The 19,650-nt window shown below is 37.5% G+C and overlaps 1 protein-coding gene and 1 long non-coding RNA gene across 7 annotated transcripts in view; one reads left to right on the forward strand and one right to left on the reverse strand.

Annotated features, from left to right (window-relative positions):
• The window catches only part of LOC141381140 (uncharacterized), a 686,936-nt gene that overhangs the window by 60,023 nt on the left and 607,263 nt on the right, over positions 1-19,650 (forward strand). The gene's annotated exons all lie outside the window — the stretch shown is intronic.
• The window catches only part of elac2 (elaC ribonuclease Z 2), a 48,392-nt gene that overhangs the window by 13,429 nt on the left and 15,313 nt on the right, over positions 1-19,650 (reverse strand). For 2 of the 6 annotated variants that reach the window (XM_087242623.1, NM_001256204.2), the window contains exons 12-21: positions 19,466-19,564; positions 17,891-18,029; positions 13,326-13,411; positions 10,623-10,744; positions 9,308-9,398; positions 6,900-7,038; positions 3,474-3,512; positions 3,274-3,383; positions 2,747-2,846; positions 1,614-1,734 (exon numbers count right to left, since the gene is read on the reverse strand). In XM_087242623.1, the coding sequence (XP_087098749.1) occupies positions 1,614-1,734; positions 2,747-2,846; positions 3,274-3,383; positions 3,474-3,512; positions 6,900-7,038; positions 9,308-9,398; positions 10,623-10,744; positions 13,326-13,411; positions 17,891-18,029; positions 19,466-19,564 (1,046 nt within the window). Of the gene's footprint in view, positions 1-1,584; positions 1,735-2,746; positions 2,847-3,273; positions 3,384-3,473; positions 3,513-6,899; positions 7,039-8,249; positions 8,996-9,038; positions 10,291-10,447; positions 10,745-13,325; positions 13,412-17,890; positions 18,030-19,465; positions 19,565-19,650 lie in introns of those variants that run through there. The other 4 variants (XR_015479762.1, XM_087242622.1, XR_015479761.1 and 1 more) reach the window with 4 other exon arrangements.

A 19,650-nucleotide genomic window follows, 5' to 3' on the forward strand; every position in this document is an offset into this window, starting at 1 on the left:
TCTATTATTCCATCTATTCATCATTCTGACCATCTATCAATCTATCCTTCTATCCATCCATTATTCTATCCATCAATCCATCTATCGCTAATCTATTATTCCATCTATTCATCATTCTGCCAATCTATCAATCTATCCTTCCATCATTCTATCCATCAATCCATCTATCGCTCATCTATTAATCATTCTGCCTATCTATCAATCCATCCATCCATCGCTCATCTATTATTCCATCTATCCATCCAACCATTTATCTACCATTATATCCTTCCATCCATCCATCCATAATTCTGCCTGTCTATCAATCTATCCTTCCATCCATCAATCATTCTGTCTATCAATCTATCCATCATCTATCCATCCATCCATCCATAAATCATTCTGTCTATCATTAATCTATCCATCAATCCATCATTCTATCCCTCCATCTTTCTATCCATCTATACATATATCCATCGTTCTATCGTTCCATCCAACCATCATTCTGTCCATCAATCTATCCATCCAATCATTGTTTATCTATCAATCTATCCATCGCTCATCTATTGTTCTATCCATCCATTTATCTAACGTTTGATTCATCCTTTCATCCATCCATCCATCCAGCCTATCAATCAATCTATTCATCTATACATCCCTTCATCAATCATTCTGCCTATCTATCAATCTATTCATCCATCCATCATTGTATCTCTCCATCTTTCTATCCATCGTTCTATATATTCATCCCTCCATCCATTTATCGTTCCATTTATCCGTCAAATCCATCTGTCTGTCATTCATCCATCCATTGTGCTATCCATTGTTCCATCCAACTATCATTCTCAATCCATCCATCCATCCCTCATCAATTGTTTTATCTATCCAATCATTTATCTACCGTTCCATCCATCCATCCATCCACCATTCTATCCATCCATCCATCATTTATTGTTCTATCCATCCAGCAATCCATCCATTCATCCAGCCAACCACTCATTGTTCTATCAATCCATTCATCCATACATCATTCCATCCATCGCTAATCGTTTTATCTATCCAACCATTTATCTACCGCTCCATCTAGCCATCTATCGTTCCATCCATCCATATATCGTTCCATCCATCCATCCGTCCATCCATCTATTGTTCCATCCATCATTCTATCAATCCATCGTCTATTGTTCTATCCATCCAAATGCATATACTTTTAATTGTAACTATAACACTGTTGAAGATTAATAAATGCTTTTGTGTAAGTGCTTTTGACAAATGCTATTGCTTACCGTTGATGTTAATGAACACAGTTAACCAATATTAACAAGTAGGACATTATTACACATAATACCACAATTTACATCGACACAAATGATTTTTACTACGGACTTTTTTTTTTCCTTCTTTTTTTCTATACAGGTTTAAAACAAAACTTAAACTAACAGTATTTCTTTTGAAGATGTATTTAGGATTTCAAAAGATTCACAAGTGAACTAAATAATAACCAAACTAAACATTTGTAAAAGTAAAAACATCATCATTTTATGATGTCATAAAAACATCATCAAAATTGAAGCTCTATAATATACGCATCGTGTATATCTTCACATTGTTTTCATATTGTGTGTGGTATTTACCTATATCAACAAGGGCATCACAAGGCATGGTGTCTCCAGAAAACACCAGTTTCCAGCCAGACTCATGTGTTAAACTGCAGGCAAATGCATTCTTACAGTGACGAGCAAAACACGTCTGAAACTACAGAGAGAGAGACCGAGAATAAGAGATAAAAAATATATATCACAAAAAGTCCAATAATTCTCCATTTATTCACTATAAATAAATCAGAGGTTCTTGCTTATTTATACAATTCATTCATTCAGTTTCCTTCAGCTTAGGAAGGAAGACTTCAGCTGCCCTTATTCATCAGGGGTCACCACAGAGGAATGAACTCGAACCAGCGACCTTCTTGCTGTGAGGCGACAGTGCTAATCACTGAGCCACTGCGCCGCCTTATTTATAATATTCTGTTATATAAATTTGGCAACATCATAAAGATTCAACCTCACTTCAAATACCTTTCCTGAACATTAAATAATAAAAGTAAGCTATAAAAAAATTATTACAATTTCTGTTTTGGGCGACGCAGTGGCACAGTAGGTAGTGCTGCAGCCTCACAGCAAGAAGGTCGCTGGTTCGAGTCTCGGCTGGCTCAGTTGGCGTTTCTGTGTGGAGTTTGCATGTTCTCCCTGCACTCATGTGGGTTTCCTCCGGGTGCTCCGGTTTCCCCCACAGGCCAAAGACATGTGGTACAGGTGAATTGGGTAGGCTAAATTGTCCATGGCGTGTGTGTGAATGTGTGTGTGCATGTTTCCCAGAGATGGGTTGCGGCTGAAAGGGCATCCGCTGCGTAAAAACTTGCTGGATAAGTTGGCGGTTCATTCCGCTGTGGCGACCCCAGATTAATAAAGGGACCAAGCCAAAAAGAAAATGAATGAATATCTGTTTTGGTGAAATCATAGTTTGTAGTAAACCATGCATGACCAAAAGGAAATCTTTGTAGCGGCATCAAAATTACAGTACAATCTACATAGACTAACACTGGCTTCTAAAATAGTATGATTAATGGATAATCTAAAAATAAATTAATTATACTATACATCATAATTATAATTGAGCAGGTCCTTCAGGCTTCCTTCGTTTCACGCTTTGGTTTTAATCACCAAGTAAAATCTTACAGTCACAGAAAGGTTAACTAGCACATACAGACCTTGGACAGTTCATTTTTCTTCAGCACTGCCTGAATGAAGGACTTGGTCTTGACTTTGGGGCTCTCAGTGCCATCACACAGAAGCCTTGATGGGATTATACTGGAATGATAAAAATGATCACATAGTTTTATACTTATTCACATTATAACAAATGATAACGTGTTTACTTTCATTTGTAAAAAGTACAGATGCTCTGACAGAATGACAGTGAGTTGATCATGATTTACAATAAGGTTTCATTAGTTAATGTACTAATTAACAAACTATGATTAATAAATGCTATTGTTCATAATTAATTCAACATTTAATAATGCATATTAACATGCAAATTCATAACTGATAACATTAGTTAATGCAACATGAACCAACAATAAACAACTATATTTTCACTAACTAACGCAAGCTAACTTGCTTAAATGCTTTAATAAAATACATTATTCTTTATTTGTTCATGTTAACAGATGTATTACCTAACATTTGCTAACACAACCTTAAGGTAAAGTGTTACCGGTGATTGTTTATTTACTTGATCTGGCTGAGGATCTGCTGGCAGTGGTCGTGATACTGGTTTAACCAAGACATGATCTGGATCGGAGCGATCAGGTACACCGGACTCAACGATTTACCTAGACTATTCTACAACACAGAGGCCGTAACCAGTGAAATAATCCATTCACAAGAAAGAAATACAAATTTAAAATATATAAATAACACTTGTGAACATACCAGTGCTCGCTCTCGCTCCAATAATAACTGAATCAAACCCTGTGAATGACAAAACATACAGCAAAGGTTACAGTACATGGCTTCTATTCATGACACTGGTTAGTGTGATGAGAACACAATGAAAGTAGGGCTGTTAATTTAATGCGCTAATTCTATTAATTGTTCTAAACAAAAATGTGTTAAATTTTAACACACATTGCCTCATCCCTTAAAATATAATCTTATAAGTGTTTCTTTTCATCAACTGCATTCATTGAATTAAATTGACTTTTGTAATCTCTTTTAAATAGTCATAAAACACTTTTAGTGGGCCACGAAACCCTGCTGTTTCAGCTGTGTGTTTTCACACCTCTAGTTTGGAAAAAGTCAGGAGTGGTCCAGCTCTGTTTAGGTGGGAGTGTCAGGGGAGGGAAAGAGGGAAGTTTTTCCCAGAATTGTCACGTATTTTACAGTTCTCTCCCGCTATCATCCCATAAAGGTATTTTCCCGTAATTCTCCCGTATTTTCAGTCTTTCTCTGAAGGGTGGCAAACAAACATTAAAGAGACAATCCTCCCTATACTCAACCCATACCGCCAAACCACCAGGGGCCGCCCCTTTCGTGACCCTTCTTAAAAGTTCACGAAACACCAAAACACATTTTTTGAGCTGTTGACAGTCGTATATGTGTCCCACACTGCTAAAAACACCATTAGGACACCTATATTTCACTAAGAAGTGTATATTGGTTGCTTTTGCTTTATTTTAAGCAAATTCGTACTTCCGGTTTGAAACGAATTTTTGAAGCTGCGTCACAGTTATGACATAATAGCGTGTATTCCAGCGTGCAGACTGGGTGTCTGTGCCAGAGTGAGTCTTATTACGTCTTACAGTGTGATGCATTAATGCATGAGTAAGGCTTGGTTCAAACCAATCAGCGCGCTCTATTGTGCAACTTCATTAATATTCATTACTGTCAGTGTTTAGACAACAGAGACGCCACGTTGTATTGGCAAACAAGCGTGAAGTGTTGCTTTTATAGTTTGCTGCCGTTAAGTTTTGTTTTCATTTTCTCTCTGTGAGAGCGCAGCTGGCGTCACGTGTGGATTAACAGTGTACGCGACGCTCGACAACAATAACTTACGTGTCTAAGGAGGATTACTGTTTACCTGAGAGCTGTTCTCATCTGCAAACGCTGAGATCCTAGTAGTGTCCTCTAAATAAAGACGCGGCTCTAGTTGCTGGTGATTGTCCTGTCTCTACAGATTTGGTAAGTGAGCGACCAGTGCTCATTGTTTATTCAGTTCGTATTTTATTCGTATCGAACAAACTATTGCACCGAGAGTAAACAAGTTAGCACTAACAGTTACAAGCAAACTATAACCTCGTGTTGGATTTTGTGACCGGAATAACACACGCGGCTTTCTGACGCTACCTGCCGTGTGTATCTAAGTTTCCGGGAAATGCTGAGTTTTTTTTTCTCTCATTCGCCGTGCGGTATCAAACATTGCATGAAAAATACACGCTTACAGCAGTTCCTCGAATCAAATATCACGTTTATCGGGAGGGACATGAATGAATACCTGAATGAAAGAGCCACACTGCAGTTAAAGTCCACCATTTAATAATTTGGCAAATAATTCGACTACAGATGTCCATGTAAACACAGTCACATTGTCCGCTGGTGTTGTGTGTTTTGACTCTGAAATTCAGCGTGCCCAAATAGACACTACCACACCATGCCTCTTTTCTTCCTCCGACACTCCCCCCTAAACAGAGCTGGACACGCCCACTTTTCTGACTTTTTCCAAAGTAGAGGTGTGAAAACACCCTGCTGAAACGAGGGGGTTTCATGGCCCTTTAAAGAGACAATCCTTCCTATACTCAACCCATACCGCCAAACCATCAGGGGCCGCCCCTTGTTCTTAAATGCGGGTCTGTTTTATGCTTTGGCTTTGTTTAGGGATGAAACACTTTGAAATAAATATAAAAATGACAGGATTTCCTTTCCTTTTCATTACAGGTGCCGTCTCCCCTTCATATGCAATCCTCAAAACAGTCATATAGCGGTGCGTGACTGATATAGTGACAAATAGACACTGTTTCCTAAACGAATTCTGTACTCGTGATTTGAAGCGAAGCAAAAGTCTGGGTTTTGGGTGCGTTTAAACAGATATACACAAAACTAATAATAATATCAACATTTAAAGATGTCGATCTTGGTGAATGTTTTTTTTTTTTCAAATACAACTAATTTCGTCCTAAATGAGCATAAAAATCGAATGCTTTCATTATAAGGTTAGATGTGCGCTATTTTAAGGTGACACCTCTGTTATTTAATGTAATCAAATAAACAAAAAATCTAAATAAATGATAAATAAATTCATTTGTTGCTCTTTAATCAGAATGTGTACATTATACAGTGAAGAAACAGCTAATGAGATTTGATAGCTATTTCATTATAACAGCTATTTATTTTAATAAGCTGAACTGTTGCTAATGTATTTGCTGCTGATGTTTACCATTTATTTTTTCTTTTGTAAATAATAATAAAACATATTACTGTCCATATTACCATTAATTAAAACAAGTAAAGTAAACAAGTTAAGTAAACAGCTTCAAATGAACAGATTTAGTAATTTGAGGATTTTTAAAAAAAAGGGGGGGGTCCCTAATTATGGTGGGCATATCCCTTATTTTCACATCCCAATGTTGACGGGTATGAGTTTGGGACTTTCACTTTCAGTCAGGAACATTTCCTGCATGCCCCCCATGACAAACAAAATATTGGATGCGAGGAACTGCTGGAAGAGTGCTGTTTAAATGGAATGTTTGTTGAACAGTTTCGGGACAACTTTGATGAAAGGTTTTGATCCACTTCAGGTTTTTTTTTTTACTACTGTCTATAGTTGACACTTCAAAAGCGATGCGCAAAGATTCTATTTTAGAAACTGTTTCTATTTCTGAGACTTTGCAGCAAAACAGCAAAAACTAATATGACAATGATCACCTCAGGTACTGATTATGTGCTTTATACAGTGTTTAAATGGCTCCAGTGCAAGTTTGAACAAGATTTTACGTGACATTTATTGCCATACTTTTGAATACAGCAGCAGATCGTTTACATGAATGAAATGCCTACTTTACTACATCCAATCAGCTCAGAGTAGAAAAACACAAGTCATGTCCACTGTCTCATTTAGTATTCAGTTTCTCTAGGAACTCTGTCATAGTACAAAAAAAAAATGGTTGCAGCTTCTGGTTCATGCGCACTTTAATAATGTTAAAGAGGTTTAATGTGTACTAATTAGACTATAACCCTTACTATTTGGTCAGGAGTGCAGTGGCTGGTATTTAAACGAACGGCTGGCATTTTAGTGTTTCTGTTGTGCTGTGTTTGTTGCAGACAGACGCATTGCTTGTGGATATTTGTTAGTGATGGCCTCACCGTGTGATGATCTGCGTGAAGATGCGACACAAAGATGGTGGAGAGTTTGGAGAGCATCTCGTCCACATCGTCTCCGTAATGTCGGCACATCTGAGAGAACGTTCCCTCCCCACAATCCAACAGCAGAGACTGAGACGAGCTGGAGGACAGAGGAGCAATCGTTACCGCAGTAACACTCAAGATTAACAAGATTTTACCACAGCTGCTAACGTGAATCGGAAAGACTAAAACAAAGTGAAAAAGGCCATGTATAATATTGCTTCTGCTTTTATAAAACAGTATGTGCAATATCATAAGAGCAAAAATCTCATATCACAATATCAGTCATCTCGTATCCTCCAAATGAAATGCATCACAATATAGCACCATTTCTGCAGAGTCAATCAATTAATAATTGAACTATGTTGATCACATGTAAGGGAGTTTTTATTTTTACATTTTAATATACTCAGAAATGTATTCATTAATATGTAATCATATTCCTCACTTTATTTACAGTTTTATTGCAAATGTTTGATTAAAAAAATGTTAGAAATATAAAACAAATATTAATAAAATACAAAACACTTTTCAGAAATACATGATTACAGGTCAAACATAAAAATAATAATATATATTACATTACATCCCATTACATTTTAATACAGTATATATATATATATATATATATATATATATATATATATATATATATATATATATATATATATATATATAAATATTTATTTGTGACACCACAAAAATTATAGAAAGAATGACTTTATTTTGTTAAAACAATACATTTTATCATATTGCTCAGCCCTAATGGTAATAGTTTTAAATAAAAATGTCTTTGTGCTCTTATTACATAGATAATAATAATGTCTCTATATGATGATAATATTTATAAGCCCTCCATATAACAATAATTGTCAATGTTTTGTTTCTAATTGTATACTAAATTAGTTATGCAAATGATTCTTTTCTTTATTTTTAAATTACACAATATCACACAAAACAAGGATAAAAATAACTATTAGATAAATACATTTATAAAAATCAGAAATATTTCTGTTGGTTTATAACTGTTTTTAAGTAATAATCAACAGTTTAAGCACTTTATAGCAGCTTAATATTAGAACTGATTTCAACTGATGTGAGACCACATATATAATAAATATTTTTTATAATATAAAATATTAATACAATAAACACATGAGTTAAATAAAATATAAATTAAATAAATAAATATATACATGGTTTCCGCTACATTCATTTTTCCATGGCGGGGCGCCACGCCAAAATTGATCCCGCCACAGCTACATTACAGCTTTTCATTCAAAACATTCAGTCGTGTTTTTTTTTTATAGCGGGTAATAATTGCACCAAAACATATTAAAAGATAAGTGAATTATAACAGCACAAACTTTTGTGTAACCATAGTAGTGCTGTGCGCTACTTGTTTAACCCTTTAAGGTTACGTGCTGACTGACTGGCTGACTGACAGGTGCGTGATGCGTAAGCCAGCAAACTCGACGTATAGCCGTTTCACTTTAATTCAGAACGCATTAATGTCGCTCTGTAGGTCTATTAGAGACATTTATAAATATTCCTAGCAAATTTAATAAATGTTGGAGACATGCTTGTTCCATAAACGCACTAAATCGCATTTTAGCAGCGTTTATTTGAGTACAAGAAGTTGAGCACGAGCAGAGGAAATTGGCGCGCAAGCAAAGATTTGCATGCTCTTAGGCTATTATATAAATGCGATCTCGACTCGTAATACTGCACTCAGGACATTTGTCATTGAAATAACGTCACAGTTTGTTGGTAGATCTGTGTAATAAAGGCCTGCTGCCACAGCTGGAAAAAATCCTAGAGGAAACACTGTTTGTGTGTGTGTGTGTATTTGTGTGTGTGTGTGTATATTTTTTTTTTCTTTCTTTTTTTAAATATTTCCCAAATGATGTTTAACAGATCAAGGAAATTTTCACAGTATGTCTGATAAAATTCTTTATTCTAAATAAAGTCTTATTTGTTATATTTCGGCTAGAATAAAAGCAGTTTTTAATTTTTTTTAAAAACTTTTTTAGGTCAAAATTATTAGCCCCATTAAGCTAATTTTGTTTCCGATCGTCTACAAACAAACCATCATTATACAATAGCTTGCCTAATTACCCTAACCTGCCTAGTTAACCTAGTTAAGCCTTTAAATGTCACTTTAAGCTGAATACTAGTATCTTGAAAAATATCTAGTCAAATATTATGTTAATTATGATAGTATCTACTGTCATCATGACAAAGATAAAACAAATTTTTTTATTAGAAATGGGTTATTAAAACTATTATGTCTAGAAATGTGTTGAAAAAATCTTCTCTCCGTAAAATAGTGTGTAAAATAAATATATAAGCATAAGTTGTGACATTACCTGATGTTCACTAAAGTTCCACTGACGTTTCTGATCTTCATAGGCAAAGATGAGCCGGTGCCCAAAAACACGATTTCTGGAAACTTCTCACCTTTACCAGCACAAAATACAAACAAACAAACAAACAAACAAACATTGTAAAAAAAATAATAATAATAAAAAAGAGAAAAAGTAAAGAGCACAATTAAATCAGCCTACACACCCTCAATAAGAGCAAAATAACCATTAAAAAACAATTAGTTATTTGAATATTTGCTAGCACTTTCGAATAATAGTCAATCAGTTAATGCATTTACTAACATTAAGTATGAATCATCTTGTAAAGAATTTTTTAATCAACTTATTTATTATTGTAAATCATTTATTAATCAACTAGTTTGTTAGCTCAACTAGTCAAATAACATTAAGTAAAATGTACCCCAAATAACATTAACTAACGTTAACAAAGATGAATGAATACAGTAATAAACGTATAGCTAATTATTTGTAAATACATTAACTAATAGACCCTTATTTTAAAGTATTTTAGCTACAAATTCATGCAGAGAGGTTTTCAGATTTTCTGACTATTTCAAGGCAAAAAACAAATGTACAAACACTTCATAACATAACTTCAATAATAAAAGGATTTATATAACAATAAAAAGACATCAACAGCAATAAATAATACATAAAATATGACAAAAAAACTTTAAGATTTACTTTTGATTAATTTAAATTATACAAGCATTTGTAGCTGTATTTATAAACTGCTTACTATGGTCTTAGAGCTAATGCTTAACAAATGATGAATTAACTACTTGCTAATGCTTAATAAATAACTTATGTGGATGAAAACATATTAACACTCAATAAGAGCACAAAATCAATTAAGAATACAAAGAGTTATTAAAGCTTTAATTCATACAGACTGGAATCAAGCAATTCATCTTTACTATGGGCCGTTTCCTCATTTTTGTAACACAGATTCGCCTCCTCAGCGTCTGACACACACACACACACACACACACGCACACACACGCGCACACACACACACACACACACACACACACACACACACACACACACGCGCACACACGCGCACACACGCGCACACACGCGCACACACGCGCACACACACACACACACACACACACACACACACACACACACAGCAGAGACTGAAGAAAGTTTTACTCAGAGGAAATGAAGTGTCAAGCTGTGGAAGTGTTTCTGTCTCTCTCTGCTCTTCTAACTGTACGCTTTCATCCCTCGTTCTCTCTCTGCATCTGTGTGTGTGTGTGTGTGTGTGTGTGTGATTGGACAGAAAGCTCACCAGACGTGGAGACGGATGCAGCCGTCTGGAACTTCCTGCACTCCTCAACCTCCGCTAAAAAGTTTGGCACTTTAGCGGCTTCCTTCACAAACTCCTCAGAGTCGCAGCATGGGATGGCGTCTCTACATGCGCACATGCACACACAAACGCACATTTAATATGAAATCACACAAAAGCATACACATAAAAAAATACTATAAATAAAGTAAAGTATAAACCACTGTTGTCCAATGACATGCCTAATTAACCTAATTAAGTCTTTACATTTATATTCATTAAATAAAAATTTAGGCTGAATATTAGGCCCAATCCCAATTCTATCCCTTAGCCCTTCCCATTAGCCCTACCCCTTGTTTTGCGCATTCACTTCAAGTAAGGGTGTCCCAATTCTCTTCAGCTTGAAGGTGTAGGGCTAAGGGAAAGGGGCGAATAGCCCTTCGAACAAAGATTTACCGCGTTCGTGTTTTACCGTCATGCTTAAAAAAAAAAAAAAAAAAAAAAAGATAAATTTTGCGTCTATAATCCACAATAATAACAACTCCTGTACAGCCAGTGTTGCCAGATTGGGCGGTTTTGAACACGATTGTGCGATCTATAATCCACAATAATAACAACTCCTGTACAGCCAGTGTTGCCAGATTGGGCGGTTTTGAACACGATTGTGCTATCTATAATCCACAATAATAACAACTCCTGTACAGCCAGTGTTGCCAGATTGGGCGGTTTTGAACACGATTGTGCGATCTATAATCCACAATAATAACAACTCCTGTACAGCCAGTGTTGCCAGATTGGGCGGTTTTGAACACTATTGTGCGATCTATAATCCACAATAATAACAACTCCTGTACAGCCAGTGTTGCCAGATTGGGTGGTTTTGAACACGATTGTGCGATCTATAATCCACAATAATAACAACTCCTGTACAGCCAGTGTTGCCAGATTGGGTGGTTTTGAACACGATTGTGCGATCTATAATCGACAATAATAACAACTCCTGTACAGCCAGTGTTGCCAGATTGGGCGGTTTTGAACACGATTGTGCGATCTATAATCCACAATAATAACAACTCCTGTACAGCCAGTGTTGCCAGATTGGGCGGTTTTGAACACGATTGTGCGATCTATAATCCACAATAATAACAACTCCTGTACAGCCAGTGTTGCCAGATTGGGCGGTTTTGAACACGATTGTGCGATCTATAATCCACAATAATAACAACTCCTGTACAGCCAGTGTTGCCAGATTGGGCGGTTTTGAACACGATTGTGCGATCTATAATCCACAATAATAACAACTCCTGTACAGCCAGTGTTGCCAGATTGGGCGGTTTTGAACACGATTGTGCGATCTATAATCCACAATAATAACAACTCCTGTACAGCCAGTGTTGCCAGATTGGGCGGTTTTGAACACGATTGTGCGATCTATAATCCACAATAATAACAACTCCTGTACAGCCAGTGTTGCCAGATTGGGCGGTTTTGAACACGATTGTGCGATCTATAATCCACAATAATAACAACTCCTGTACAGCCAGTGTTGCCAGATTGGGCGGTTTTGAACACGATTGTGCGATCTATAATCCACAATAATAACAACTCCTGTACAGCCAGTGTTGCCAGATTGGGCGGTTTTGAACACGATTGTGCGATCTATAATCCACAATAATAACAACTCCTGTACAGCCAGTGTTGCCAGATTGGGCGGTTTTGAACACGATTGTGCGATCTATAATCCACAATAATAACAACTCCTGTACAGCCAGTGTTGCCAGATTGGGCGGTTTTGAACACGATTGTGCGATCTATAATCCACAATAATAACAACTCCTTTACAGCCAGTGTTGCCAGATTGGGTGGTTTTGAACACGATTGTGCGATCTATAATCCACAATAATAACAACTCCTGTACAGCCAGTGTTGCCAGATTGGGCGGTTTTGAACACGATTGTGCGATCTATAATCCACAATAATAACAACTCCTTTACAGCCAGTGTTGCCAGATTGGACGGTTTTGAACAAGATTGGGTGGGTGTGAAATGACATAGGCAGGTATAGAACATTTTAGCGGTTTTGCAACGTACTGCCCGCCCCCTCTAATGTGTTTTCAACATGACTGGGCGGGTTTTTTTGCATTTCGGTGGGTTTTGGAGCGTTTGGGCTGGAACAAGTCAGCTATAGCAGTCCCACAACATTCTGGCACTCGATGACACTCAAATATCCTGACAGAAAAGTCTAGTGGCTGAGAATGAGCTTTTTACAATGTCTGCTACAAGTTAATGTTGTTTGTGGTGGTGTAAAAGGTAAAGTTACGATCTAATTGGCACATTATATCATTATGATAACATGATAACATGATATATGCCTTCAGTGATTTCCTGAAGATAAATACCAAAATAATAACACAACTGGAATAACTACAGCAGTCACGATCATCTAATCTCATATGAAGCAAGCGATCGTGAGGACGTATGATGACATTTGCAGGTGCTGTAGTGCTAACCCAATGCTTAGAGGTAAAGCCCGTCCCCTTAACCCTCGGTTGTAAGGGCCAAGGGGAAGGGGTAGGGGTACAAAAATAGAATTAGGATTGGGCCTTAGTCTCTTGGAAAAAACTAGTAAAATACTAACTATGTATACGAGGACAGTTAAAATGCTCATTCTAGGAGAAGCGAGTGTAAATGAATGACCTGAACTGACCTCTGCCACTCCAGTTTGGGCCGAAGCTGAAACTTGAGCAGACACTCGGCTCTGACATTAGGAACATGCAGAGAAGCCGGCGGATCCTACAAAAAATATAAAAAAATAACATAACACAAGTAGTGAGTGATAACCAACATACCTTTACTTGCATATGATTTAAAATGAACCTATAATGCTTCTTTTTACAAGATGTCAAACGCGTCTGTGATGTCCCTAGAGTGTGTATGTTAAGTTTCAGCTCAAAATACCACACAAAAATGTTTTATAACTCTCCAATCGTAATTGGGCCATTTTGGTGACTGTCGCTTTAAGTTCAAATGAGATTGTGCTCTTTTCAAAAGAAGGAGGAGCTACAAATGCCTGTGTGTCAGCATAGTGGCATGTTCAAAAACAAGATTAATGCCCTATGCTAATGAGGGGAAGATTGTCACTAGTAGGCGGGGCTTTCCTCCACTAATGACACATACAAGAGAATGTCAATCAAAGTGATTATGCAGACTGTTTTTAACCAGTCTGATCATAAACAACACAATTAATACCATTTTTACTATTATAATAATAGATTGTTAATAAGCACAACTGTGTTTAAACCCCTTACAAAAGTGATCTTTCCATAAGTCCCCTTTGAATATAAGAGAAATATAGTATTAATTGAGAAAATACACATAAAAAGTTCAGAATCAAAAGCCGCTAAACACCACGTCCACCAAAAATGAGCTAATGACATGAAGTGAATGCTTTAGGCACGTACTACATGTTCAACAAACATTTCTGCTTCAAAGCATCTAAACGCCACTTGCCTTCGACAGCAAAAGCTGCTATATCCCGAGAACCAATCAGAAGGTGCGAATCAAATGTTTGTGGTGGCGCGATGATACACCGGCTTATATGAGGAGAGAGTTTTATTTCGCTTCCGATTTAGAATTCAGCCTGTCTGACTGTCAGTGAATGGCAGAAGAAAACATCCCTTACCTGAAAACTCTGCATTTTAAGAAAAAGAAAACACAATGTGCAGTTGGAAGTGTAAATTGCATTCATAATGTTTTTGTGCGCAGCGACGCTGCTTTGAATGAGTCTGATTTACTATACATTAAACGGCAACTCGATTTCACGAAAGACGAAGTTAAGAAGCCGGCCTTTTATCCCATGTGGATGCCTTGAGGACAAACAAGAGACTAAAAAGAGACAAAGAGCTTGAGTATACTGAGAATGAATGAATGACAGCTTTTAAAAAGTGTCTGAGAGGCATCCCCTGTTTAATCAGTTGACCTACCTTGTGTTTTATTTGCTAATTTAAGCTATTTTTTAAAACATAAATGTATAAAACTAAACATTATCTATATTACTTCATATTTTCCCAGAGATGGGTTGCGGCTAGAAGGGCATCCGCTGGATAAGTTGGCGGTTCATTCCGCTGTGGCGACCCCGGATTAATAAAGGGACTAAGCCGACAAGAAAATGAATAAATATTACTTCATAATACCCATACATCTGAACAGCTTTTTATATTAATGGACAATTCAGATTAGAGGTCTGCATTCCCGTGGCTGTCCCGCGGGCGCCGCAGGACCCGACCAGATTTCTGCGGCGCGGGAATAAATTTCTGAATAAATCGCGGGAGTGGTCGGTAACGGGTTTAATTTGGGACGGGAGCGGGCTGTCTAGCAATATCGCCGATATTGCTATGCGAATGAGAGAGAGAGAGAGAGAGAGAGAGAGAGAGAGAGAGAGAGAGAGAGAGAGAGAGAGAGAGAGAGAGAGAGAGAGAGAGAGCTTTGCCTGTGTGTGTGCGCTTGGAGCTTGTGTGTGTATGTTAGTGTGCGCGCGCGAATGAGAGTGAGAGAGAGTGAGAGAGAGTGAGAGAGAGAGAGAGAGAGAGAGAGAGATTTCCCAGATAGCAAAATACACTCGGGCCAGTTCCGGCTAGATCCTCGCCTGCCGGAGACTTACCACTCGGCCCGGCTCCTGCTGCCGTAGGCGAGTCGACGCTGCCGCATCCACGCTGGAATCGGCTCGAGAGTAATGTGCGCTGCGGCCCGGAGCTGGCGCGACTCAGTTTTTATATACCTTTATATAAAACCTTTTGGTATTACATTGGTACTTGATACATGGTATTACAAGCCTTTGAGTTAATATAACAGCAAACGCCTGTGTGTCTGCTTGGTGCTTGTGTGTGTGTTAGTGCGCGCATGAGAAAGAGAGATTTGTCTGTGTGTGTGTGCTTGGTGCTGTGTGTGTGTGTGTTTATACAGACAGCTTGGCTGTCTGGACTGTATAGATGGGTGATTTTCGGTTTTGTTCTCCCCCGCTCTTTAGCGGGATCGGTCGCGGCTGGCAAAAAACGGGGCGGGTCGGGCAGCGGGACAACAAATTGTTAATATAAGCTAGAGCGGTCGGGTTCGGGCTAAAACCTGGCGGGTGCGGGCGGGTGCGGGATTCAAAATTTAGTCCCGCGCAGATCTCCAATTCAGATATTGAGGTTTTATAATGTTTTTACACCACATTGTTTGAATCTTTAAGTTTACAATGTCTGCAATGTTTACATTGTTCTACTTGTATTAAATCTAAATGCCAAATATCAGAAATGACAACAGATTCTTAAGATTAAATTAATGTCACTTAGAGCTGCACAATTAATCGAAAAAAGATTGCAATCTCGATTCGACCCCCTAGACCGGGGATGGCCAACCCTGTTCCTGGAGAGCCACCTTCCTGCAGATTTCAGTTGCTACCGACATCAAACACACCTGAACCAATTAATTAGGACCTGAACACCACGTGATAATTACAGGCAGGTGTGTTTGATATGGGCTGCAACTGAAATCTGCAGGAAGGTGGCTCTCCAGGAACAGGGTTGGACACCCCTGCCCTAGACGATCTTAATCCAGCATTTCTACAATTCTGCCAATCAAATTTTCAAGTTCAGGAGAGAAGCAAAGGCGGCTGCACGAGTCTTCACATTGTTTCACACACGTTGCTCAGCGAGATGGACACCTCCAAATGATGTTAAAAGAGTCACATACTGTATTTATAAGGTATAATTCACCTAAAAATGTCATTTTGTCTTCATATGATGTATTTACGGTCGGAAAATCAAACGTGACGTGAGCTGACTGTGTGGGCACGCGCCCTACTTAAGTGAAAAGAACCTGCTTATGCTGTGAGTAACAGGTAATAAGGTTATAAATGATATTCAGTTTGTGGCACAGAGTGATCGTCTGGGAGTCGCGCACGAAGTATGAACAGCACTTAGCAGTGAAAATGAAACCGAAAGCATGCACATCATTTAAATAATCATATCGCATTTTAGAGTTATGATTACGGCAAGCATTTTATGTTTTTTCTTTCATAGCAAACCCAGAGCTGTGCATGAAAATAAATGTTTACAGTGTCAGTATAACTACGAGAGCCTATATAATGTTGATTTTACCAGTGAACTAAATGGTCTAATAATGTTCTCAATGACAGATTGCAAGCATACGCCTATATCTCAAACATAATTCAACATCAGAATTATTATAAGTAGAATAGAATTATTTATAGAAACCAGTAGACCTAAACATAATATTATTATTGTTGTTTTACCATATGTTTGAGAAAAAACCATAGTCTCATATTAAGCTTTATTTACATCTACAGAATCGTGAGAGAATCGTGATCTTTATATTAAGCAACAAAAAAAATTTGATTCTCATTTTAGCCAGAATCGTGCAGCTCTAATGTCACTTTTAATGCCTATGATTATTGCACTTGACAGATTTCATTCAGTCATTTTCCTTCTACTTAGTCGCTGGTTTATCAGGGGTTACCACAGTGGAATGAACCGCCACTTACCTGACAGATGTATTTTTAATTTTAGGTAGTTTGTATGTGTTTTATGTTTGGTAAAATAATTTCTAATTGCATCTTTAGTGATTTTCAACTAAATACACTGTCTTACTCCAATAGGTGGATTTAGAGGTTTTTTCCTAAAAAAGCAGACGTGGATCTAGCTGGTTTTGACACAAAATATATTTTACCTTGTTAAAGACCAAAGAATTGTTTAGTGACATTTATGAAAAACAGTATTTTATTTATCAGCTAGAAACCTTTTCATTACCTATAAAATGAAACTGGTCAAACTAATTATAGGAGCCTGACAGAAAATGCTTATTCATAAAAAATAAAAAAAATAGGTCTGATGGATTAAGAGGGTTTTGCATTTGAATTCATATATAAAATAAAAATCATGACAGTACCGAAATAGAATAAAAAAATGCAACTGAAATGACAGATAAAACAGAAAAAACCCCATTGTCAATGGTTAAAGTTCGAATGAAAGATCTAAGAAATATGAATTATTATCAAACAAAAACATACAAATTAGAAATAAGAAAGATATATATTAATAAATAAAAACAAATAAACAAATATACTCTAAAGAGAACAAAATAAATACACAAAAAAAAATATTAAAATGATATTAACTTGTCAATAACAGAAGCTATAGTCAATATTGATTTGGCAAAACGTCTTGATTAATAAAACTGAGAAATAAAGAATGAATAAAGCAGTGTTTGTACTTTAGTCCTGTAGAGTTTGAGCTGAGGGAAGATGTGTGGATGAATGAGGTTGAGCTGCGTCTGGAGTTTGTGACTGCGTGCGTTGTGTGGAGTGAACGTCTGCTCATTCATCAGCAGGTGCTCAGTGCTGCTGGGAAACCTGAAACATACACAATAATAGAGCTGTGAACCTACACTGGTCTCACGGTTCAGATATGATTATAATGCCATCGATTCGGTTCAATTCGATATCTCGGATCATCATGGTGCATTGACGGTGCTTTCCATACACATTTTTATTATTATTATTATTATTATTATTATTATTATTAATTTTATTTTTATTTTCTTAACAGCAGAATTCTTGTAATAAAATGTATGAATATATTTATACTATTTGTAATGCAATTTTGGCATTTAATACAAACAGTCAGATATATAAACTGTACCTTTAAACAACCCAAGATTTATAGCAATTAATATAAACAAATATAAATATCCTGCTTGCTTTCTGATCCACCTGATTCATGATAGACATGGTGGAGAAAACTCTGCAGGTACGCGCTCGTGTTTGTATCCAGAAGTATGTAAAACAGCCGAGAGGAGAGGAAAAGACACGCCAGCAGGTCAAATGGGCCCACAGTGAGTGTGTGTGTGTGAGAGAGAGAGAGAAGGAGAGAGAGAGAGAGAAGGAGAGAGAGAGGGAAAGGGAGAGAGGAATGGAGTACTTTCATTCTCGCAATCACAGTGAAATAGGGGCTTCTGCTGGTTACGATTTTTACTGAACCGATATCGAATTTTCCGCATCTGCATCATGGTGCACCGAAGAAACAATTAATTTTGACATCCCTACACAATAAACAGAGAGACATAAACACCAAACACACACACACACAAACACTAAACAAAGTGACAAACACTCTCCCACACTATAAACACAGAGACACAAACACTAAACATACACAAACATATCCACACATGCACAATCAAATACGCGCACATACACACACAATAAGCAGACACAGAAACACCAAACACATACATGCACACACAAAATAAGACACACACAAGACAACCCGAACAAACATGGAAAACTACACGTGCACACACAAAAAAGAGAGACTAACACCACACACAAACAAACAAACACACATGCACGCACACGCACACACATACATACACAGAGAAAATAAACACATAGATACTTACGCATGGACAAACATGGACAAACACACATGTACACACAATTCAGCACACAAAAATGGACACACGGGCAAAAACCTTGAACACACACAGACACAAATCGACAATTTTGCACGCGAGCATGCACGCACACACACACACACCCAAATGCACAAATGCGCACACACACAGAGATACACAGACACAAAACATACAAGCATTCATCATACACAAAAATACACACAGGCACAGAGACTCACCAGACACAGAGACGCAAACATGCAAGCATTCACAAACACACATGTACACACAAACATAGACACACAGGCACAAACAACAACCACACAAACAAAACAAACACACACACACAGAGAAACACCAAACACAGAGACACACAGTGCATACTATGCGCACCTCTCCATCCAGCTCCTGTACTCCTGTGTGTTAAGCACCGCTTCAGGAGTCATGTGCACCACGAGAGCAGCAGAGTCCTCAGATCCGCCACTCTGAAACCTGCAGAAATATCAAACCATTCACTGCTGATGATCTGACACGATCAAGACTGACTGTTTTGAAGCTCATCCTGAAATTGCTCAACA

This window comes from Danio rerio, chromosome 3, assembly GCF_052040795.2.
Source record: "Danio rerio strain M-AB ecotype USA chromosome 3, GRCz13ab, whole genome shotgun sequence".
Lineage (NCBI taxonomy): Eukaryota > Metazoa > Chordata > Actinopteri > Cypriniformes > Danionidae > Danio > Danio rerio.